Source organism: Manis javanica, chromosome 13 (genome assembly GCF_040802235.1).
Source record: "Manis javanica isolate MJ-LG chromosome 13, MJ_LKY, whole genome shotgun sequence".
Classification (NCBI taxonomy): domain Eukaryota; kingdom Metazoa; phylum Chordata; class Mammalia; order Pholidota; family Manidae; genus Manis; species Manis javanica.
In genome coordinates this window covers 88086047-88105670 of record NC_133168.1, presented here as the reverse complement: position 1 = coordinate 88105670, position 19624 = coordinate 88086047, and the positions used below count along the sequence as shown (strand labels likewise).

At 40.1% G+C, this 19624-nt stretch overlaps 1 protein-coding gene across 1 annotated transcript; it reads left to right on the top strand.

The window, feature by feature from the left end:
* Nucleotides 1–2746: 2746 nt before the first annotated feature.
* LOC108388467 (olfactory receptor 7G2-like) lies at nt 2747–7064 on the top strand. Its single transcript, XM_036999955.1, has 2 exons — nt 2747–2871; nt 6077–7064. Exons 1-2 carry the CDS (start codon nt 2747–2749, stop codon nt 7062–7064), a joined length of 1113 nt encoding a protein of 370 aa, XP_036855850.1.
* The last annotated feature ends 12560 nt before the right edge of the window (nt 7065–19624 follow it).

Here is a 19624-nt window from a genome sequence, read left to right as displayed (position 1 = left end):
AAAGTGGAAAGGAGGAGAGATTTCAAATTTACATGTTATTTTATTTCTTCATAAAAATGTAATGTAAGATAACAGTATATTTTTTATTTTATTGAGTGACTCTTACCAGGAAACATTGTATAAAGTGCCTTAACTGTATTTATAATTATGTGATTTCTACCTACATATATAATCTATGTTTTCACACCTGAAATTGCAACTGGACTTCCTGAGATGCAGCATCAAGCCAACAGAGAAGTTGGTTTAGATCCCCATGGAGTCTTTTTCTGAAATACTGGGTAGGAAGCACTTTCCTCCATCCCTTGGGTTTCTTCTACCTGCTTTAAGAATCATATTGACATAAGACAGAATAATAGGGGAAAATTAATTACATATGTAAATATACCCTTTTCTGCTGAGAAAGATCTAGTTTAACTAGGTCTGAAATAGCAGAGTCATACGAGAAGTGGAGGCTCAATCCAACTTTAGTGTATATTGCTAAACAATTTTCCAAAAATGGTAAGTCATCTTAACCACTTGTTCAAAGTGTATGAGAGTTCTAATTACTCCTCAGCCTCACCAACACGAGAATGGTCTTTTTCATTTTGATACTTTATAATGAACCAGTACCAGTCTTGCATTAGAAAAATTTTTTTAGCTTTTTATTTTGGATTTTAAATACAGACGGTATCCAGTTTCTCCTAAGTTAACATCTTAAATAACAATGGTACATATTTCAAAACTAATTAAGTTATTGGTACATGACTGTTCAGTAAGCTATAGACTTCATTTGGATTTCACCACTTTTCACATGATTCTGTTCCAGAATCAACTTAGGACACCACACTGCATCATTAAGTCTCCTCTGGTCTGGGAAAGTTTCTCAGTATTTCCTTGTTGTTCATGATCATGGTAGTTGTGAAGAATACAACTTCTCAGTTTCAAAAAGACATATACACCCCTATGTTTATTGCAGTACTTTTTACAATAGCCAAGATATGGAAGCAACCTAAGTGTCCATCGGTAGATGAATGGATAAAGAAGAAGTGGTACATATACGCAATGGAATACTATTCAGCCATAAGAAATAAACAAATCTTACCATTTGCAACAACATGGATGGAGCTGGAGGACATTATGCTCAGTGAATTAAGTCAGGTGGAGAAAGACAAGTGCCAAATGATTTCCCTTATTTGTGGAGTAAAACGATGAAGGAAAACAGAAGGAACAAAATAGCAGCAGACTCAGAGTCTCCAAGAAGGAACTAGTGGTTACCAAAGGGAAGGGTGTGGGAGGGCAGGTGGGGAGGGAGGGAGAAGGAGATTGAGGGATATTATGTTTAGTACACATGGTGTGGGGGGATCATGGGGAAAACAGTATAGCACAGAGAAGGCAAATTGTGAATCTGTGGCATCTTACTACACTGATGGACAGCGACTGCATTGTGGTATGGAGGGGACTTGATAATAAGTGAAAATGTAGTAACCACATTGTTTTTTCATGTGAAACCTTCATAAGAGTGTATATCAATAATATCTGAATAAAAATTATTTTAAAAAAGAAAAAACTTACTGTAAAATAACATATTTTTAATTTTGCTGAGTGACTCTTACCAGGAAAAAATTTTTAAATGTCTTAACTGTATTTATAATTATATGCTTTCTACCCACATACATGATCTATGTTTCCACACCTAGAATTGGAATTGGGCTTCTTGAAATCCAGCCTGCAAGCCAACAGTGAAGTTGATTTAGATCCCCGTGGAGACTTTTCTGAAATATTGTGGGGGAAGAAGAAATTTCCTACGCACCTTGAGATTCTTCTAGCTGGTTGAAGAATCATATTGACATGAGGCAGAATAATAGGAGAAAAAAACAAAATTAATTACATATGTATGAGGAATCCATAGATATAAATTCTGAAGACAGGCAGGGTCTATGAGGTCTGCATGTGAACCTGAGCTAAGGAGGATGAGGAAGGGGTCTAAGACGTCAGAGGAAAAGGGATGCAATTCGCAGGCATAAGAAAGAGTACATGTCTGATAAACAAATGTTTGCTTGGCTACACAGAAACGCTGGGACCCAGAGAGGAACTGTGACAGGCTAGCCACACCCCTTCCTGTCCCCCACCCCGTGTTCACATGATCCCGCACTTCCCCGTGGGGATAGCCCTCCTCCTGGGGCAGGTAGTCCATCTAAATTGTTATGCATTAGTTGGGGTGAGCATTATAAATGTACATAACTATTGAATCACTATGTTGTACAATATAAGATTGTATATCAATTATAATAAATAATATCCAGAAAAATATTTTTATTGAATGAAGGGGGTGTCAAGTTTCAGTCTGAATCTTTTGGGCCTTGGCCGCCTGCAAGTCCGAGACAATCTGCATGTCACAATGACACCTCTGTGGGCAGCCTGCTCTTGGCGCCTACAGAAACAAAGATGCCTTTGTAACTAAATTCATTGGAGAATAGTGTGTGTGTATAGATGCAAGGCAAGTGGAGTCAGGTAAACACACACAGGTGGGGAGAAGTGGATAGCAGGGGCCCAGCCATCCAGAATTCCCACTGTCTATAGACTTGGTCTGTAAGGGTTTGCACTGCTCTGGGATCAGAATGACACTATAGGCCTGGCTAATGAGGATCTTGGGATACTGAGTCCCCAGGTTATTGAGCCCCCGAGGATATATACTGCACACTCCGTCTGTGGCCACCTCACCTGACAGCCCCGCCGAGTCAGGAACCACACACCTGAGGCCCTTCCCATGAGTGTCCTCCTTGATCACAAGCCAGGGGCCTCGGTCAGACTGTCTGCCTTTCCTGAGGACAGACCTCCATCTTCCACATCCAGGGGCTGCATCGAGAATCACTCCTCCGTGAAGCGAACCAGGTAATTCAAGTCCCTGAGTTAATGCACTGCAAAGAAGAAGGGGTGTTTTAGCAAAATTATTGCCTGTGGAAGCAGCGAGGTCAGTTCATGCTTAAAATGATCAGAACCCTGTCGGCCATGGAGCTCCGGCCTCACTGCCTATCAGCACACCGGATACCCCATATATGGGATTTCATAGCCCACATGGCACCAGTGCTCCCTGGCTTTCATTCTCCGGGCCGCCTCACCTGATCCTCTAAGGCGCACTTCCTCCAGAGACAAACCTGCCCCTTCTCAGACAGGATGACGGTTATTTTTTCTGATATTTACTTCAGTTCTTGTGGTGGGAGCATGGGAAATCTTTGCTGATATTAACCGTTGATTCCCTTTCCTGGTTCTTGATAATTTGAGTGTGTAGAACAGCTGTTGCCTTATTCCCATCGAGAATGGGCAGGCTGCCTGCTGGTCTACCTGGTCTCTGTAAAACTACCAAGTACTTTAAATAAGAGCAGCAAAGTGTTGTTTATTTTACTTTTTATTTTATTCCTCATTAATTAGGACAGCAGCAACAAAAGAGAGAGTGTGATTTTAAAAAACCATATGCCCACCCCTCACATCATTCCAGTGCACGAATGCTGATATTCTGTTGTATCGACTTCAGGTTTTTATATAAAATAACACAATAATATGAGTGCAGAAGGTGCCCCTATTGGATTCCCCTCTCTTTCCCCTCTTCCTTTCTTGGAGGCATATTATTTTGAACATATGGCTTCCATCATGAATGGCTTTTGACTGTATCTGTGTCATGAGTATACAAAAGAATTAAAGGCAGTTACTGTAATTCCTGTCAAAGAGGGAATGGAGAAAGAAATTGTGATGTGTCTATATGCTAAGTCACTTCCTGGTTTTCTAAATTTTATAATTTTTCTTTCCTTTACAGTTTAAACATAGATGATTTCTGTCTGGTTTTTAAATTAATGGATCTGAACTAAATATCAAAATTAATGAAAAAATAGTTACCCAAGGAGCAAACTGTACATGACATTGTCAGTGTGGTCCTGTTCACAAATAGCTTTCAAAATTCAAAATAGTGCAATTTTTGTGACATCATAATTTTAAATAATATTAAATGTAGTAAAAATACCTGTATATCCAGTTAGCATTGTGGTTCCTCAGGGGAGGAAAAGAATTAGGATGGTGTAAATACATGATACAGGCACTTCAAGTATATCTATTAAATGTGATAATAAAAAAAGTTTTTATGATGTGTGTGACTTTGATAATGTTGACTGGTTGGTACCAAGATCTTCATTGGTATCTTTGTACTTTCGTTTCTCTTGAATAATTCATAACAAAAATAAGCACGTCTATGCAGGATTAAAAAATGTCAAAAATATCTCATGTATAGACTTCTGTCGTACATGTTTTCCTCCAGTATGTTTTCAATATTTGTGTTCATTCCTATATCTTTTTATTTTTATAACGATTCATCAGAATTGCTGTGCAGTTCATCTTCTGTCCTGCCAGATGAATAATGATACTACCAATGTTTCTTTAATTTCCTTTTTGCATGATTAAGGTTCCCAGCTGGATGTGCAGCTCGTAATGTCTTCCTTGAAATTTGCAGCTGTCACAGTTGGGATGTTTTTCTTAATTGTTTTCTTCCACTTGCGGAGCCCACTGCTTTCTTCTGATGAGTGAGACATAGCAGGAGCTGCTGTTTATGGCAGAAAAGGAGAACCACGATAGGAAATGTCAGGGCGGGGGTGCCCTGTGCTGACTGCCATGCTGGATGTGTTTCTATTCATCGTCATCATTACAACATTCCCATAAGGTCTGATGAGGGTTCCCGTTACACAAGTGAGGACACGAGGCCTCTGCAGAGACAATGTTCCCAGTTCACAAAGCAAGTGCTGGTCTGGACTGAAATCACTGTTTGAGTTCAAGTAATCCTCCAAATGACAAAGGCTATCGCAGCCACTGCAGGCTCCCCAGGAGAGTGAGGACCACTGTTTCACAGAGACCATCCTGTAGGTCACTCCGTTAGCTTGAAAATAGCATATATTTCTGCATTATCTTGTCTTGGTCTTCTGAGGACCAACAGATTGCTGTTATTTTCTTAGATGCCAATACAATTCATTCTTTCTCAGATTTAACTGTTTTTCTTAACGATATGACACTGTCACCTTAGGGGAAGACATCCTCTCAGGATGAGGCAGAGAATCTCACCGACACAGTGTCTGCTTCCTGTAGAATGAACCACTATGGCTGATGAGGACCGTTTCAACAGGGGCATCTTATGAGCTTCAGGTTGATGGGCAGCATTTCTTCTCTTTGCCTGGAGCAGAGCGTATACTTGGATGGATGCCTTGACCAGCTGTGTGCTACTTCATTGGTAGAGGTAGACATATCTTCCAAGAAATGGAAAATGTTTCAGGTATTGTTCAGAATGAAAATGTTAAAAATATTAAAGGATATTATGAAATCTGTATGATTATAAAGCCTGGTTCTGTGTCATCAGGGGCATGAAGAGAGACTGTTCAAGAGAGTTAAGTCAGCAGACACGTGATCTAAACTGAGACCCGGTCTTTGCTGTGCACCCATGGTACTTTCTGTCTGTGACCTAGCCTCAACTTACCCAAGTGTCCTCATGGGTAAATGGGAATCATAGCATGTACTAATGCATCTGTGATGTGACCAGTCCTACAGATGATTCTGAGGAATGCCAACTATTGGGGACCATTGTTCTAGATGCAGATTTCACAACATTATTCTTGTCCTTCTGTTTGTTTGAAGGCATGGGATATTTCTAAAGGAAATGCCATGTCTTATTCTTGGTTTCAGTCTCAGCACTTGGCACAATGTGTAAAATGTATTTGGTGATCTCTAAAAATTTGGGTCAGTAATGGGAAGACAGGAAAGAAATAGTGTGAGAGATGGTGATGTAGGGAGGAATTAGCAGAGGGACAGATCTTAATATTCATCTGGATTCACAATATACATAGAGGGTACTGTTTGTTTTGATATAAGCACTAATTTTCAAATATTAGCATATTTCAAATTCACCCAGAGGGCTTTTTAAAATATACATTTCTGGTATTCACAACAGAGTTTCTCCACAGTAATCCTTCAGTAGTACCAAGAATTTTCAATTCTAAGAAGTTCCCAGTTGATGTTGCCGCCGTTAGACCAGGAACTATTTTTTTCACTATATTTTTTATATCAGAATCATCAACCACATGAATCACACAGATGTTCCAGAATTCCTCCTCCTGGGGTTGACAGACGATCCAGAACTGCAACACTTCCTCCTTGGGCTGTTCCTGTCCGTGTACTTGGTCACCATCCTGGGGAACCTGCTCATCATCCTGGCCGTCAGCTGTGACCCCCACCTCCACAGCCCCATGTACTCCTTCCTCTGCATCCTGTCCCTGGCTGACATCTGTATAAGCACAACCACCATCCCCAAAATGCTGCTGAACATCCAAGCACAGAATGAGCACATTAGCTACACCGGCTGCATTGCACAGATTGGTTTTGTCCTATTTTTTGGTGGTTTTGAAAACTGTCTCCTTGCAGCAATGGCCTATGACCGCCATGTGGCCATCTGCCATCCACTGACGTACACGGTCGTCATGACCCCCCGGCTCTGTGCTATGCTGATTCTGCTCTCTCTGCTCCTCAGCATCGCAGATGCCCTGCTTCACTGTCTGATGGTGCTGAGGCTGTCCTTCTGCACAAACAGAGAAATCCCCGACTTCTTCTGTGAACTTGCTCAGGTCATCAAGCTGGCCTGCTCTGACACCCTCATCAATAATTTCCTGATGTATTTTGTAGGCACCCTATTTGCAGGTGTTCCTGTATCTGGGATCATTTTCTCTTATACTCAAATTCTCTCTTCCATTCTGAGAAAGCCCTCAGTGGAGGGTAGGCGTAAAGCCTTTTCCACCTGTGGGTCTCATCTCTCAGTTGTCTCCTTGTTCTATGGGACAGGTTTTGGGGTGTACATTAGCTCTGCAGTTACTGACTCTTCCAGGAAGGCTGCAGTAGCCTCAATGATGTACATCGTGGTTCCCCAGATGATGAACCCCTTCATCTACAGCCTGAGGAACAGGGACATGAAGGAGGCCTTGAGGAAAATAATTACTAGGATACATCTGTCCTTAATGGGGTCACCTGCTTTAGGCTTGTTTTTCTTGAAAGAGACAAAGTGACAGGATTCTTTAGTGAGCAACATGCCTGTTTTCCACCACCATGTGGCTCTAAGATGATCAGATCACATGATGGCCACGTGCATCTCAACATGGGCTTGAAATGTGATGATACTTTTTGTCCAGCTACAGGATGTGTGAGAATGACTTCAGTTTTCTAAACTCAGTTTTTTTTGCTCAAGATCCATAGAAGCAAAGCTTCTAGTTTAGGTGACTTTTTGTAGACTACCCCCCAAACAAGGAGCATTGTAGAAGGTGGATAGGATAGGGAAAGCTTTGAAGCAAGGTTATGATCATTTCTAGAGACTAGCTTTTGTCTGATCTGTGGTTACGACCATGCCGGTTGCATCCCAGATTTAGGCGTGCAGTGGGGCAAGGCAGCTAGCCTTTCTAACCCCAATTTAGTACTCAGACTAGTCATTTGTAAAACATACCCTTCCAAGGCTACTTTAGCCTCTACTATACTAATTTTAATTAACTATAAAATTGATATAATTAGATTTTCCTGGTGGTTGAGATGACTGTGCGAAATTTGAGATTCATCAGTGGGAAGCAGATGTAGGTGTCATTCACGGACATAATGCCCAGAGGCAGAAACCTGATTATCCTTTGCTCGGTCAGGTCAGTTGATACTAGATCTGTCCACAGAGTCAACAGAAGACATATGTGTCATGGGTTGGATGGTGGTCTTCAGTGTCTATGGCCACATCCTAATTCTCCTTAATATGATTTAATACTAATGCCATATAAATATTAATTTGTATCATCAGGGTGAGTGGTACTTATTTAGAAAAATGTGTCACTTTAGTGGAAGACATTCAGCTGTATTGTAAGGGGGGGACAGACAGTAAATGTAATCACACATATCCTTATAATATAGACAGATATGCAGCCAGACCCAGAGAAAAGGCAGGAGCAATGTAGCCGTGCAGAGAAACTGGGTTGAAGCAAAAATATTTAATTGCCCGTACTGTGGAGTTTTGCCCTACAATAATGTCATTTTTATAACTGTATACTTATTTTATTGCTTTTGCATGAACATATATACAATGTGTTACAAAAGTTAACTTCTTTTTGATCTTAGTAAAGTTTCAACTTAATGAATGAATATCACTTCTTGGTTGTCATGCGCCTCATTGCAGTTCTGAGAGTTCAATCATGTTGCTGGGTTTAGCAGATATTTGTTCCTTTTCAATGCTCTCTATTAACATTACATATGGTTACAATGCAAAAGACAGGTTTTACGGCGTTGATGAATATTTGGCAGATAGTTTTACCTCTTATGAATAAAGTTGTTTGAATAGTTTCTTCTATGTCTCCTGGCATACATCAGAGATGGTTTATAGCTGGAATGGGATCATTGGCTACTGGGATGTATCTTTCCTCCTTTTGCAGCTTCAAGGAGCGTTGCTGAGCATTGGGACCAAGTTACCCTCACATCATATGGTCGTGCCATTCTACATCATCACCAGAACATTTTCATTCACTCTGATAAAGGTCTGTAAAATATCATTTATTTAATTTATATTTCTCTTACTATTAGAGTAAGCATTTTCATAACTTATGGGCCATTCATTTCCCCCCTTGTGTGAAAGCCATGCCTATGATATTTCCATTGAAATCCATGTCTATGATATTTCCATGGAGATGTTTATCTCTTTCTTATTAATTCATGTGTTCTTTATTCAATTGGTTAGCCATTCTTTATGAGTTTATGCCATGCAAATCTATACTTCAGGTGAGTGGCTCATTTTCCATGTCCTTTATCCACAATGTTTGCAATGCATTTATTGTGATGAATTTTTAAATAGTTTAATATGTCAACATTTTCACTGATGACTCGTGCTCAGTACGTCTTGATGTTGAAATCCTTACTTACTTCAGTCTAAAGGACTGGTACTTTGCCTTTTCCATTTGAGGCATGAACGTCAAATTAATTTTTGTTTGAGAGGGCATCTCTCATATTTATTGATCAAATGGTTGTTAACAACAATAAAATTCAGTATAGGGGGGTCAATGCTCAATGTACAATCATTAATCCATCTCAAGCCTAATTCTCGTCAGTCTCCAATCTTCTGAAGCATAACGAACAAGTTCTTACATGGTGAACGAATTCTTACATAGTGAATAAATTCTTACATGGTGAACAGTACAAGGGCATTCATCACAGAAACTTTTGGTTTTGATCACGCATTATGAACTATAAACAATGAGGTCAAATATGAATATTCGTTTGATTTTTATACTTGATTTATATGTTGATCCTACATTTCTCCCTTTATTACTATTATTATTTTTATTTTTAATAAAATGCTGAAGTGGTAGGCAGATGCAAGATAAAGGTAGAAAACATAGTTTAGTGCTGTAAGAGGGCAAATGTAGATGATCAGGTGTGTGCCTGTAGACTAAGTATTAATCCAAGCTAGACAAGGGCAGCAAAACATCCACGGATGCAGAAGATTTCTCTCAAAGCAGGGGGTTTGAGGTTCTGAGCCTCACCTCTGTTGATCCCCAATTTCTCACCTGATGGCCCCCCTGCAACTGTGCCTGTCTTACGTTGTTCCTCCCTTGAGGAATCTTACCCGTCTCTGGCTAACCAGTCATCTTCCGGGGCCATGCAGGGAAATGTAAAGTTGGTAAGTGAGAGAGAGAAGCCATATTGTTTGAAAAGGTCAGCTTTTTACTTCTTTGCAGATTTATGCCCTGTGGCTTCTATGCCCAGCACTTGTCTCGAGGTATCTTTACCACCTGGAGGAATTATGATAATCCGTAAATTCGATATGAGGCACGAATTCTATTTAAGGGTTGTAATTAGGAAGGAAGAAGAAAAGCTATAGAGGTAGCATATGGAAGGAAACATGGGAGGATTGATTATTTCTTTGACATATCTTCTTGTAGAGTACCTTAACTATGTATAGGTTTCAAACTACTAACTAATTTGCACACACATATTAACATAATAGGAATACAGTGACATAAACAAAGCAAATCTATAATTACCATCCATCTCCAGTGAAGCCAAGAAAACCATTTAGGCACCCTAGGCATTTGTGAGAATTAGTCTATGATATGATGGATATTGTCCAACTGTACTTGAACAGTCTGAGAAAAATCAGACAAATTAAAGCAGCCCATTTGTGGGATCTGTTCACATCCCATATGTTCTTTTAACCGTAGATAGTCTATAGTCATGAGATTTTGGAGTGCTACAACTTGCACCCCTCCCAACTCCTGGTTGAGTTCCAACAGTACAGATCCGGTCAAATTTGTTGTCTCACTGTATGCACATGCCAGCCTAGACATCTCCCTCCTCATTCCAATGGCAAGTCCAGGAAACGGTGGGGTGGACGCAACCACAACCGCAGCATCGTCCGGATCCCTGTGGAGTCTTTTTGATGATCATCCCGTGGCACGAGTCCTCCAGAGAGTGCTGATGCCGGAAGCTCCTCCTCATATCGTATCTTAGTTCATTTTCTGGGTATCCAAGCTAGGCCTTGGTCTTCTGCATAGAAACAAACAGATCCTTTGCCCAAACTTTGACATGCCCTCTATACCACTGTGCAGAACTCATTGGAGGTCAGCACACAGGGACCGCTTTTTTTTTTAATTAAGTGAAAGAATATTATCAGAAAAGAGTACCTCCATAGCTGATCAGCTGACACCCTTTAAGTGATCAACATTAAGGATATTTAAAGCATGCGTTGATCTTTGATTTACCAATAGTTTTATCCTATCAAGGAGTAATCCCCCTTTTCTTTCTTTCTTTCTCCCTTTTTTTTTTAATCTTTAATCTACACTTACATGAAGAATACTATGTTTACTATACTCTCCCCTATATCAGGTCCCCCCTAACAACCACATTACGGTTACTGTCCATCAGCTTAGCAAAATGTTGTAGAATCCCTACTTGTCCTCTCTGTGTTGTGCAGCACACCCTCACCTTTCTTCCTCCCCTCTCCATGCATGCTAATCTTAATACCCCCCTTCTTCTTCCCCCCCCTTACCCCTCCCTGCCCACCCATCCTCCCCAGTTCCTTTCCTTTTGGTACCTGTTAGTCCATTTTTGGGTTCTGTAATTTCGCTGCTGTTTTGTTCCTTCAGTTTTTCCTTTGTTCATATACTCCACAGATGAGTGAAATCATTTGGTATTTCTCTTTCTCCGCTTGGCTTATTTCACTGAGCATAATACTCTCCAGCTCCATCCATGTTGCTGCAAATGGTTGGATTTTTCCACTTCTTATGGCTGTGTAGTATTCCATTGTGTATATGTACCACAGCTTCTTTATCCATTCATCTACCGATGGACATTTAGGTTGCTTCCAATTCTTGTGTATTGTAAATAGTGCTGCGATAAACATAGGGGTGCATCTGTCTTTCTCAAACTTGATTGCTGTGTTCTTAGGGTAAATTCCTAGGAATGGAATTCCTAGGTCAAATGGTAGGTCTGTTTTGAGCATTTTGATGAACCTCCATACTGCTTTCCACAATGGTTGAAGTAATTTACATTCCCACCAGCAGTGTAGGAGGGTTCCCCTTTCTCCACAGCCTCACCAACATTTGTTGTTGTTTGTCTTTTGGATGGCGGCTATCCTTACTGGTGTGAGGTGATAACTCATTGTAGTTTTAATTTGCATTTCTCTGATAATTAGTAATGTGGACCATCTTCATGTGTCTCTTGGCCATCTGTATTTCTTTTTTAGGGAACTGTCTGTTCAGTTCCTCTGCCCATTTTTTAATTGGATTGTTTGTTTTTTGTTTGTTGAGGCGTGTGAGCTCTTTATATATTCTGGACGTCAAGCCTTTATCGGATCTGTCATTTTCAAATATATTCTCCCATACTGTAGGGTTCCTTTTTGTTCTATTGATGGTGTCTTTTGCTGTACAGAAGCTTTTCAGCTTAATGTAGTCCCAATTGCTCATTTTTGCTGTTGTTTTCCTTGCCTGGGGAGATATGTTCAAGAAGAGGTCACTCATGTTTATGTCTAAGAGGTTTTTGCCTATGTTATTTTCCAAGAGTTTAATGTTTTCATGACTTACATTCAGGTCTTTGATCCATTTTGAGTTTACCTTTGGATATGGGGTTAGACAATGGTCCAGTTTCATTCTCCTACATGTAGCTGTCCAGTTTTGCCAGCACCATCTATTGAAGAGACTGTCATTTATTTTGCCATTGTATGTCCATGGCTCCTTTATCAAATATTAATTGAGCATATATGTTTTGGTTAATTTCTGGAGTCTCTGATCTGTTCCACTGCTCTGTGGCTCTCTTCTTGTGCCAGTACCAAATTGTCTTGATTACTATGGCTTTGTAGTAGAGCTTGAAGTTGGGTAGTGAGATCCCCCCTACTTTATTCCTCTTTTTCAGGATTGCTTTGGCTATTGGGGGTCTTTGGTGTTTCCATATGAATTTTGAATTATTTGTTCCAATTCATTGAAGAATGTTGCTGGTAATTTTAGAGGGATTGCATCAAATCTGTATATTGCTTTGGGCAGAATGGCCATTTTGATGATATTAATTCTTCCTAGCCATGAGCATGGGATGAGTTTCCATTTATTAGTGTCCCCTTTAATTTCTCTTAAGAGTGACTTGTAGTTTTCAGAGTATAACTCTTTCACTTCTTTGGTTAGGTTTGTTCCTAGGTAGTTTATTCTTTTTGATGTAATGGTGAATGGAATTGTTTTCCTGATTTCTCTTTCTATTGATTCATTGTTAGTGTATAGGAAAGCTACAGATTTCTGTGTGCTAATTTTGTATCCTGCAACTTTGCTGTATTCCGATATAAGTTCTAGTAGTTTTGGAGTGGAGTCCTTAGGGTTTTTTATGTACAGTATCATATCATCTTCAAATAGTGACAGTTTAATTTCTTCTTTACCAATCTGGATTCCTTGTATTTCTTTGTTTTGTCTGATTGCCGTGGCTAGGACCTCCAGTACTATGTTAAATGACAGTGTGGAGAGTGGGCATCCCTGTCTGGTTCCCGATCTCAGTGGAAATGCTTTCAGCTTCTCGCTGTTCAGTATAATGCTGGCTGTGGGTTTATCATAGATGGCCTTTATTATGTTGAGGTACTTGCCCTCTATTCCCATTTTGCTGAGAGTTTTTCTCATGAATGGATGGTGAATTTTGTCAAATGCTTTTTCAGCATCTATGGAGATGATCATGTGGTTTTTGTCTTTCTTTTTGTTGATGTGGTGGATGATGTTGATGGACTTTTGAATGTTGTACCATCCTTGCATCCCTGGGATGAATCCCACTTGGTCATGGTGTATGATCCTTTTGATATACTGTTGAATTCTGTTTCCTAATATTTTATAGAATATTTTTGCATCTACATTCATCAGGGATATTGGTCTGTAATTTTCTTTTTTGGTGGGGTCTTTGCCTGGTTTTGGTATTAGGATGATTTTGGCTTCATAGAATGAGTTTGGGAGTATTCCCTCTTCTTCTGTTTTGTGGAACACTTTAAGGAGAATGGGTATTATGTCTTCTCTGTGTGTCTGATAAAATTTCGAGGTAAATCCGTCCGGCTCCGGGGTTTTGTTCTTGGGTAGTTTTTTGATTACCGTTTCAATTTCTTTGCTCATAATTGGTTTGTTTAACTTTTGTGTTTCTTCCTTGGTCAGTCTTGGGAGGTTGTATTTTTCTAGGAAGTTGTCCATTTCTTCTAGGTTTTCCAGCGTGTTGGCATATAGGTATTCATAGTAGTCTTTAATAATTCTTTGTATTTCTGTGGAGTCTGTCATGATTTTTCCATTCTGATTTCTGATTCTGTTGATTTGTGTTGATTCTCTTTTTCTCTTAATAAGTTTGGCTAGAGGCTTGTCTATTTTGTTTATTTTCTCAAAGAACCAGCTCTTGGTTTCGTTGACTTTTGCTATTGTTTTATTCTTCTCAATTTTGTTTATTTCTTCTCTGATATTTATTATGTCCCTCCTTCTGCTGACTTTAGGCCTCATTTGTTCTTCTTTTTCCAGTTTCGATAATTGTGATGTTAGACTATTCATTTGGAATTGTTCTTCCTTCCTCAAGTCTGCTATATACTTTCATCTTAAGACTGCTTTCGCTGCATCCCACAGAAGTTGGGGCTTAGTGTTGTTGTTGTCATTTGTTTCTATATATTCCTTGATCTCTATTTTGATTTGTTCATTGATCCATTGATTATTTAGTAGCATGTTGTTAAGCCTCCATGTGTTTGTGAGCCTTTTTGTTTTCTTTATAGAATTTATTTCTACTTTTATACCTTTATGGTCTGAAAAATTGGTTGGTAGAATTTCAATATTTTGGAATTTACTGAGGCTCTTTTTGTGAGCTAGTATATAGTCTATTCTGGAGAATGTTCCATGTGCACTTGAGAAGAATGTATATCCTGTTGCTTTTGGATGTAGAGTTCAAAAGATGTCTATTAGGTCCATCTGTTCTAGTGTGTTGTTCAGTGCCTGTGTGTCCTTACTTATTTTCTGCCCGGTGGATCTATCCTTTGGGGTGAGTGGTGTGTTGCAGTCTCCTAAAATGGATGCATTGCAGTCTGTTTCCCTCTTTAGTTCTGTTAGTATTTGTTTCACATATGCGGGTGCTCCTGTATTGGGTGCATATATATTTAGAATGGTTATATCCTCTTGTTGGACTGAGCCCTTTATCATTATGTAGTGTCCTTCTTTATCTCTTGTTACTTTCTTTGTTTTGAAGTCTATTTGGTCTGATATTAGTACTGCAATCCCAGCTTTCTTCTCACTGTTGTTTGCCTGAAATATGTTTTTCCATCCCTTGACTTTTAGTCTATGCTTGTCTTTGGGTTTAAGGTGAGTTTCTTGTAAGCAGCATATAGATGGGTCTTGCTTTTTTATCCATTCTATTACTCTGTGTCTTTTGATTGGTGCGTTAAGTCCATTTACATTTAGGGTCACTATTGAGAGATATGTACTTATTGCCATTGCAGGCTTTAGATTCGTGGTTACCAAAGGTTCAAGGTTAGCTTCTTTAGTATCTTACTCCCTAACTTAGCTCACTTATTGAACTGTTATATACACTGTCTGGAGATTCTTTTCTTCTCTCCCTTCTTATTCCTGCTCCTCCATTCTTCATATGTTGGGTGTTTTGTTCTGTGCTCTTTTTAGGGGTGCTCCCATCTAGAGCAGTCCCTGTAGGATGCCCTGTAGATGTGGTTTGTGGGAAGCAAAATCCCTCAGCTTTTCCTTGTCTGGGAATTGTTTAGTCCCGCCATCATATTTAAATGATAGTCATGCTGGATACAGTATCCTTGGTTCAAGGCCCTTCTGTTTCATTGCATTAAGTATATCATGCCATTCTCTTCTTACCTGTAGGTTTTCTGTCAAGAAGTCTGATGTTAGCCTGATGGGTTTTCCTTTATAGGTGACCTTTTTCTCTCTAGCTGCCTTTAAAACTCTTTCCTTGTCCTTGATCCTTGCCATTTTAATTACTACGTGTCTTGGTGTTGTCCTCCTTGGATCCTTTCTGTTGGGGGTTCTGTGTAATTCCATGGTCTGTTCAATTATTTCCTCCCCCAGTTTGGGGAAGTTTTTAGCAATTATTTCTTCAACGAGACTTTCTATCCCTTTTCCTCTTTCTTCTTCTTCTGGTACCCATATAATATGAATATTATTCCTTTTGGATTGGTCACATAGTTCTCTTAGTGTTGTTTCATTCCTGGAGATCCTTTTATCTCTCTCTATGTCAGCTTCTATATGTTCCTGTTCTCTGGCTTCTATTCCTTCAATGGCCTCTTCCATCTTATCCATTCTGCTTATAAATCCTTCCATGGATTGTTTCACTTCTGTGATCTCCTTCCTGACATCTGTGATCTCCCTCCGGACTTCATCCCATTGCTCTTGCATTTTTCTCTGCATCTCTGTCAGCATGTTCATGATTTTTATTTTGAATTCTTTTTCAGGAGGACTGTTTAGGTCTGTCTCCTTCTCAGGTGTTGTCTCTGTGATCTTTGTCTGCCTGTTGTTTTGCCTTTTCATGGTGATAGAGATAGTTTGCAGATCTGGTACGAGTGACCGCTGGAAGAGCTTCCCTTCTTGTTGGTTTGTGGCCTTCCTCTACTGGGAGAATAGCGACCTCTAGTGGCTTATGCTTCTCAGCTGTGTGCAGACAGGGCTTCTGCTACCTGCCCTTTTGCTATGGAGTTTATCTCCGCTGTTGCTGTAGGTGTGGCCTAGCTGGGGCTGCTCCTCCAAAGTGATGGAGCCCCGTTGGAGGGGGTGCGGCTTGGAGGCTATTTATCTCCGTAAGGGGCCTCTTTGCTCCCTGTTTCCTAGGGGGTGAGAGTGCCCAGAGATTCCCAGATTCCCTGCCTCTGGTGTAAGTGTCCTGTCCTGCCCCTTTAAGACTTACAAAAAGCACTCTCCAAACCAAAACAACAACACCAACAATGAGAGAGGGAATAAAAAATAAAAAATAAAAAATAAAAAGGAAAAAACACGCGAATTTTTTTTTCCTCAGGCGCTGGTCCCAGGAACCCACTCACTTGTCCTGCTGCCCTGCCTGCCTAGCACCGGGGTCCCTGTCCCTTCAAGACTTCCAAAAAGCACCCGCCCACCTGTCCCGCAGGGAAAAACATGCGATATTCTTTGTCCTCAGGTGCCGGTCACGGGCACCCGCTCACCGGTCCTGCTGCTCTGCCTCCCTAGCACTGGGGTCCCTGTCCCTTTAAGGCTTCCAAACAGCACTCGCCAAAAATAGAGAAAAAAGGGGGGAAAACGTGCAATTTCCTCTGTCCTTAGGTGCTGGTCTCAGACACCTGCCCACCGGTCCCGCAGGGAAAAACACGCGATATTCTTTGTCCTCAGGCGCTGCTCCCAGGCACCCGCTCACCGGTCCTGCTCCTCTGCCTCCCTAGCACCTGGGTCCCTCTCCCTTTAAGGCTTCCAAAAAGCACTCGCCAAAAAGAGAAAAAAAAGGGGGAAAAACGCGCAATTTCCTCCGTCCTCAGGCGCCGGTCTCAGGCACCTGCCCACTGGTCCCGTAGGGAAAAACGCACGATAATCTTTGTCCTCAGGCACTGGTCCCAGGCACCCGCTCACCGGTCCCGCCACCCTGCCTCCCTAGCACCGGGGTCCCTGTCCCTTTAAGGCTTCCAAAAAGCACTCGCCAAAAAAAAATACCACTCCAGTTTCTCTCCATCCGCAGGGAGCCGGGGGAAGGGGTGTTCGGGTCCCGCCGGGCCCGGGCTTGTATCTTACCCCCTTCGCAAGGCGCTGGGTTCTTGCAGGTGTGGATGTAGTCTGGATGTTGTCCTGTGTCCTCTGGTCTCTATTTTAGGAAGAGTTTTCTTTGTTATATTTTCATAGCTCTATGTGTTTTGGGGAGATTTCCACTGCTCTACTTACGCTGCCATCCTGGTTCCACCCCTAAACTCTTAAATTAATTTTTATGTTTGATGTGAGATAGGAATCCAAATTTATTTTTACATTTGAGAGCTTTTTATTGAACCTCCCATCCATTCACTATAATGCCAGTTGGTAATAAGTACACTGCTCATGTATGCATTTATAATCTTCCAGATGCTGTTCTCAGAATAATAGACAAGCTTCCCTGCACCAATATGCTATGTCTTAATTATTGTATCACATCAGTCAGCTAAAACTAAATTTATTGCATTAATAAACAAGTCCCATTTTCAAATTTTTGTTATAATCACAATGGCACATTGAACCACAGGTTGCCCTCTTTTATAATAATTGCAACATTATTGACTCCAAACCCTGTAATTGTTGTTTATAGTCCATAAGGTTTAAAATATCGATATATAGTATGAAGCTACTAGTATGAAATTCAGAAACATTGGTAATGGAAATCTAAAAGGGAATGAAATAACTGTTCATATTAGTCCTTATTACAGAGTATATATTGGAATCTGCTTAGAGAGTGATAATCATCAATGTGGTAGAACAGTAGGCCCTTTCTTTTACCTCCACATAATAACAATAATTGGCCCATCCATGGATACTTTTTTATTTATTTTATTTTATTTTATTTTTTTAATAGGACTTAATATTGCTTTTTTTTTTTTTTCTCATCAGTCTCCAATCTTCTGAAGCATAATGAACAAGTTCTTACATGGTGAACAAATTCTTACATAGTGAATAAGTTCTTACATGGTGAACAGTACAAGGGCAGTCATCACATAAACTTTTGGTTTTGATCTCGCATTATGAACTATAAACAATCAGGTCAAATATGAATATTCGTTTGATTTTTATACTTGATTTATATGTGAATCTCACATTTCTCCCTTATTATTATTTTTATTATTATTATTTTTTAATAAAATGCTGAAGTGGTAGGTAGATGCAAGATAAAGGTAGAAAACATAGTTTAGTGTTGTAAGAGAGCAAATGTAGATGATCAGGTGTGTGCCTGTAGACTATGTGTTAATCCAAGCTAGACAAGGGCATTAAAACATCCATGAATGCAGAAGATTTCTCTCAAAACAGGGGGGTGAGGTTCTAAGACTCACCTCTGTTGATCCCCAATTTCTCACCTGATGGCCCCCCTGCGACTGTGCCTGTCTTAGGTTGTTCCTCCCTTGAGGAATCTTACCCGTCTCTGGCTAACCAGTCATCTTCTGGGGCCATACAGGGAAATGTAAAGTTGGTAAGTGAGAGAGAAGCCGTAATTGTTTGAAAAGGTTAGCTTTTTACTTCTTTGCATATTTATGCCCTGTGGCTTTTATGCCCAGCATTTGTCTTGAGGTATCTTTACCACTTGGAAGAATTATGATACTGAGTAAATTCGATATGAGGCACGAATTCTACTTAAGGGTTGTAATTAGGACAGAAGAAGAAAAGCTATAGAGGTAGCAGATGGGAGAAAACATGGGAAGATTGAATATTTCTTTGACATATCTTCTTGTAGAGTAAATTAAGCATGTATACATTTTAAACTACTAATTAAATTGCACACACACATTAACATAATAGGAATATAGTTACATAACCAAAGCAGATCTATAATTATCAGCCATCTCCAGTGAAGCCAAGAAAACCAGTTAGGCACCCTAGGCATTTGTGAAAATTTGTCTATGATATAATGGATATTGTCCAATTGTACTTGAACAGTCTGAGAGAAATCAGACAAATTAAAACAACTCATTCCTGGGAACTGTTCACATCCCATATGTTCTTTTAACAGTAGATAGTCTGTAGTTGTAAGATTTTGGAGCGCTACAACTTGCACTTCTCCTAATTCTTGGTTGAGTTCCAACAGTATAGATCCAGTCAAATTTGTTGCTTTACTGTATGCACAGGCCAGCTTAGATATCTCCTTCTTCATTCCAATGGTAAGTCCCCGAACCGGTGGGATGAATGCAGCTACAACTGCAGCATCGCCTGGATCTTTGTTGAGGTTTTTTGATGATAATCTTCTGGTATGACTCTTCCAGAGAGTGCTGATGTTGGAAGTTCTTCTTCATATCGTATCTTAGTTCATTTTCTGGGTAGCCAAATTAGGCTTTGATCCTCTGTATAAACACAAACAGACCCTTTGCCCACACTTTGATATGCCCTTTATACCATTGTGTAGAACTCATTGGAGGTCA

Coding starts and splice junctions, on each gene's coding strand:
- LOC108388467 (XM_036999955.1), top strand. CDS start 2,747: ATGAGTGTCCTCCTTGATCACAAGCCAGGGGCCTCGGTCAGACTGTCT. Junction 2,872..6,076: donor TCCTCCGTGAAGCGAACCAG/GTAATTCAAGTC, acceptor TTTTTATATCAG/AATCATCAACCACATGAATC.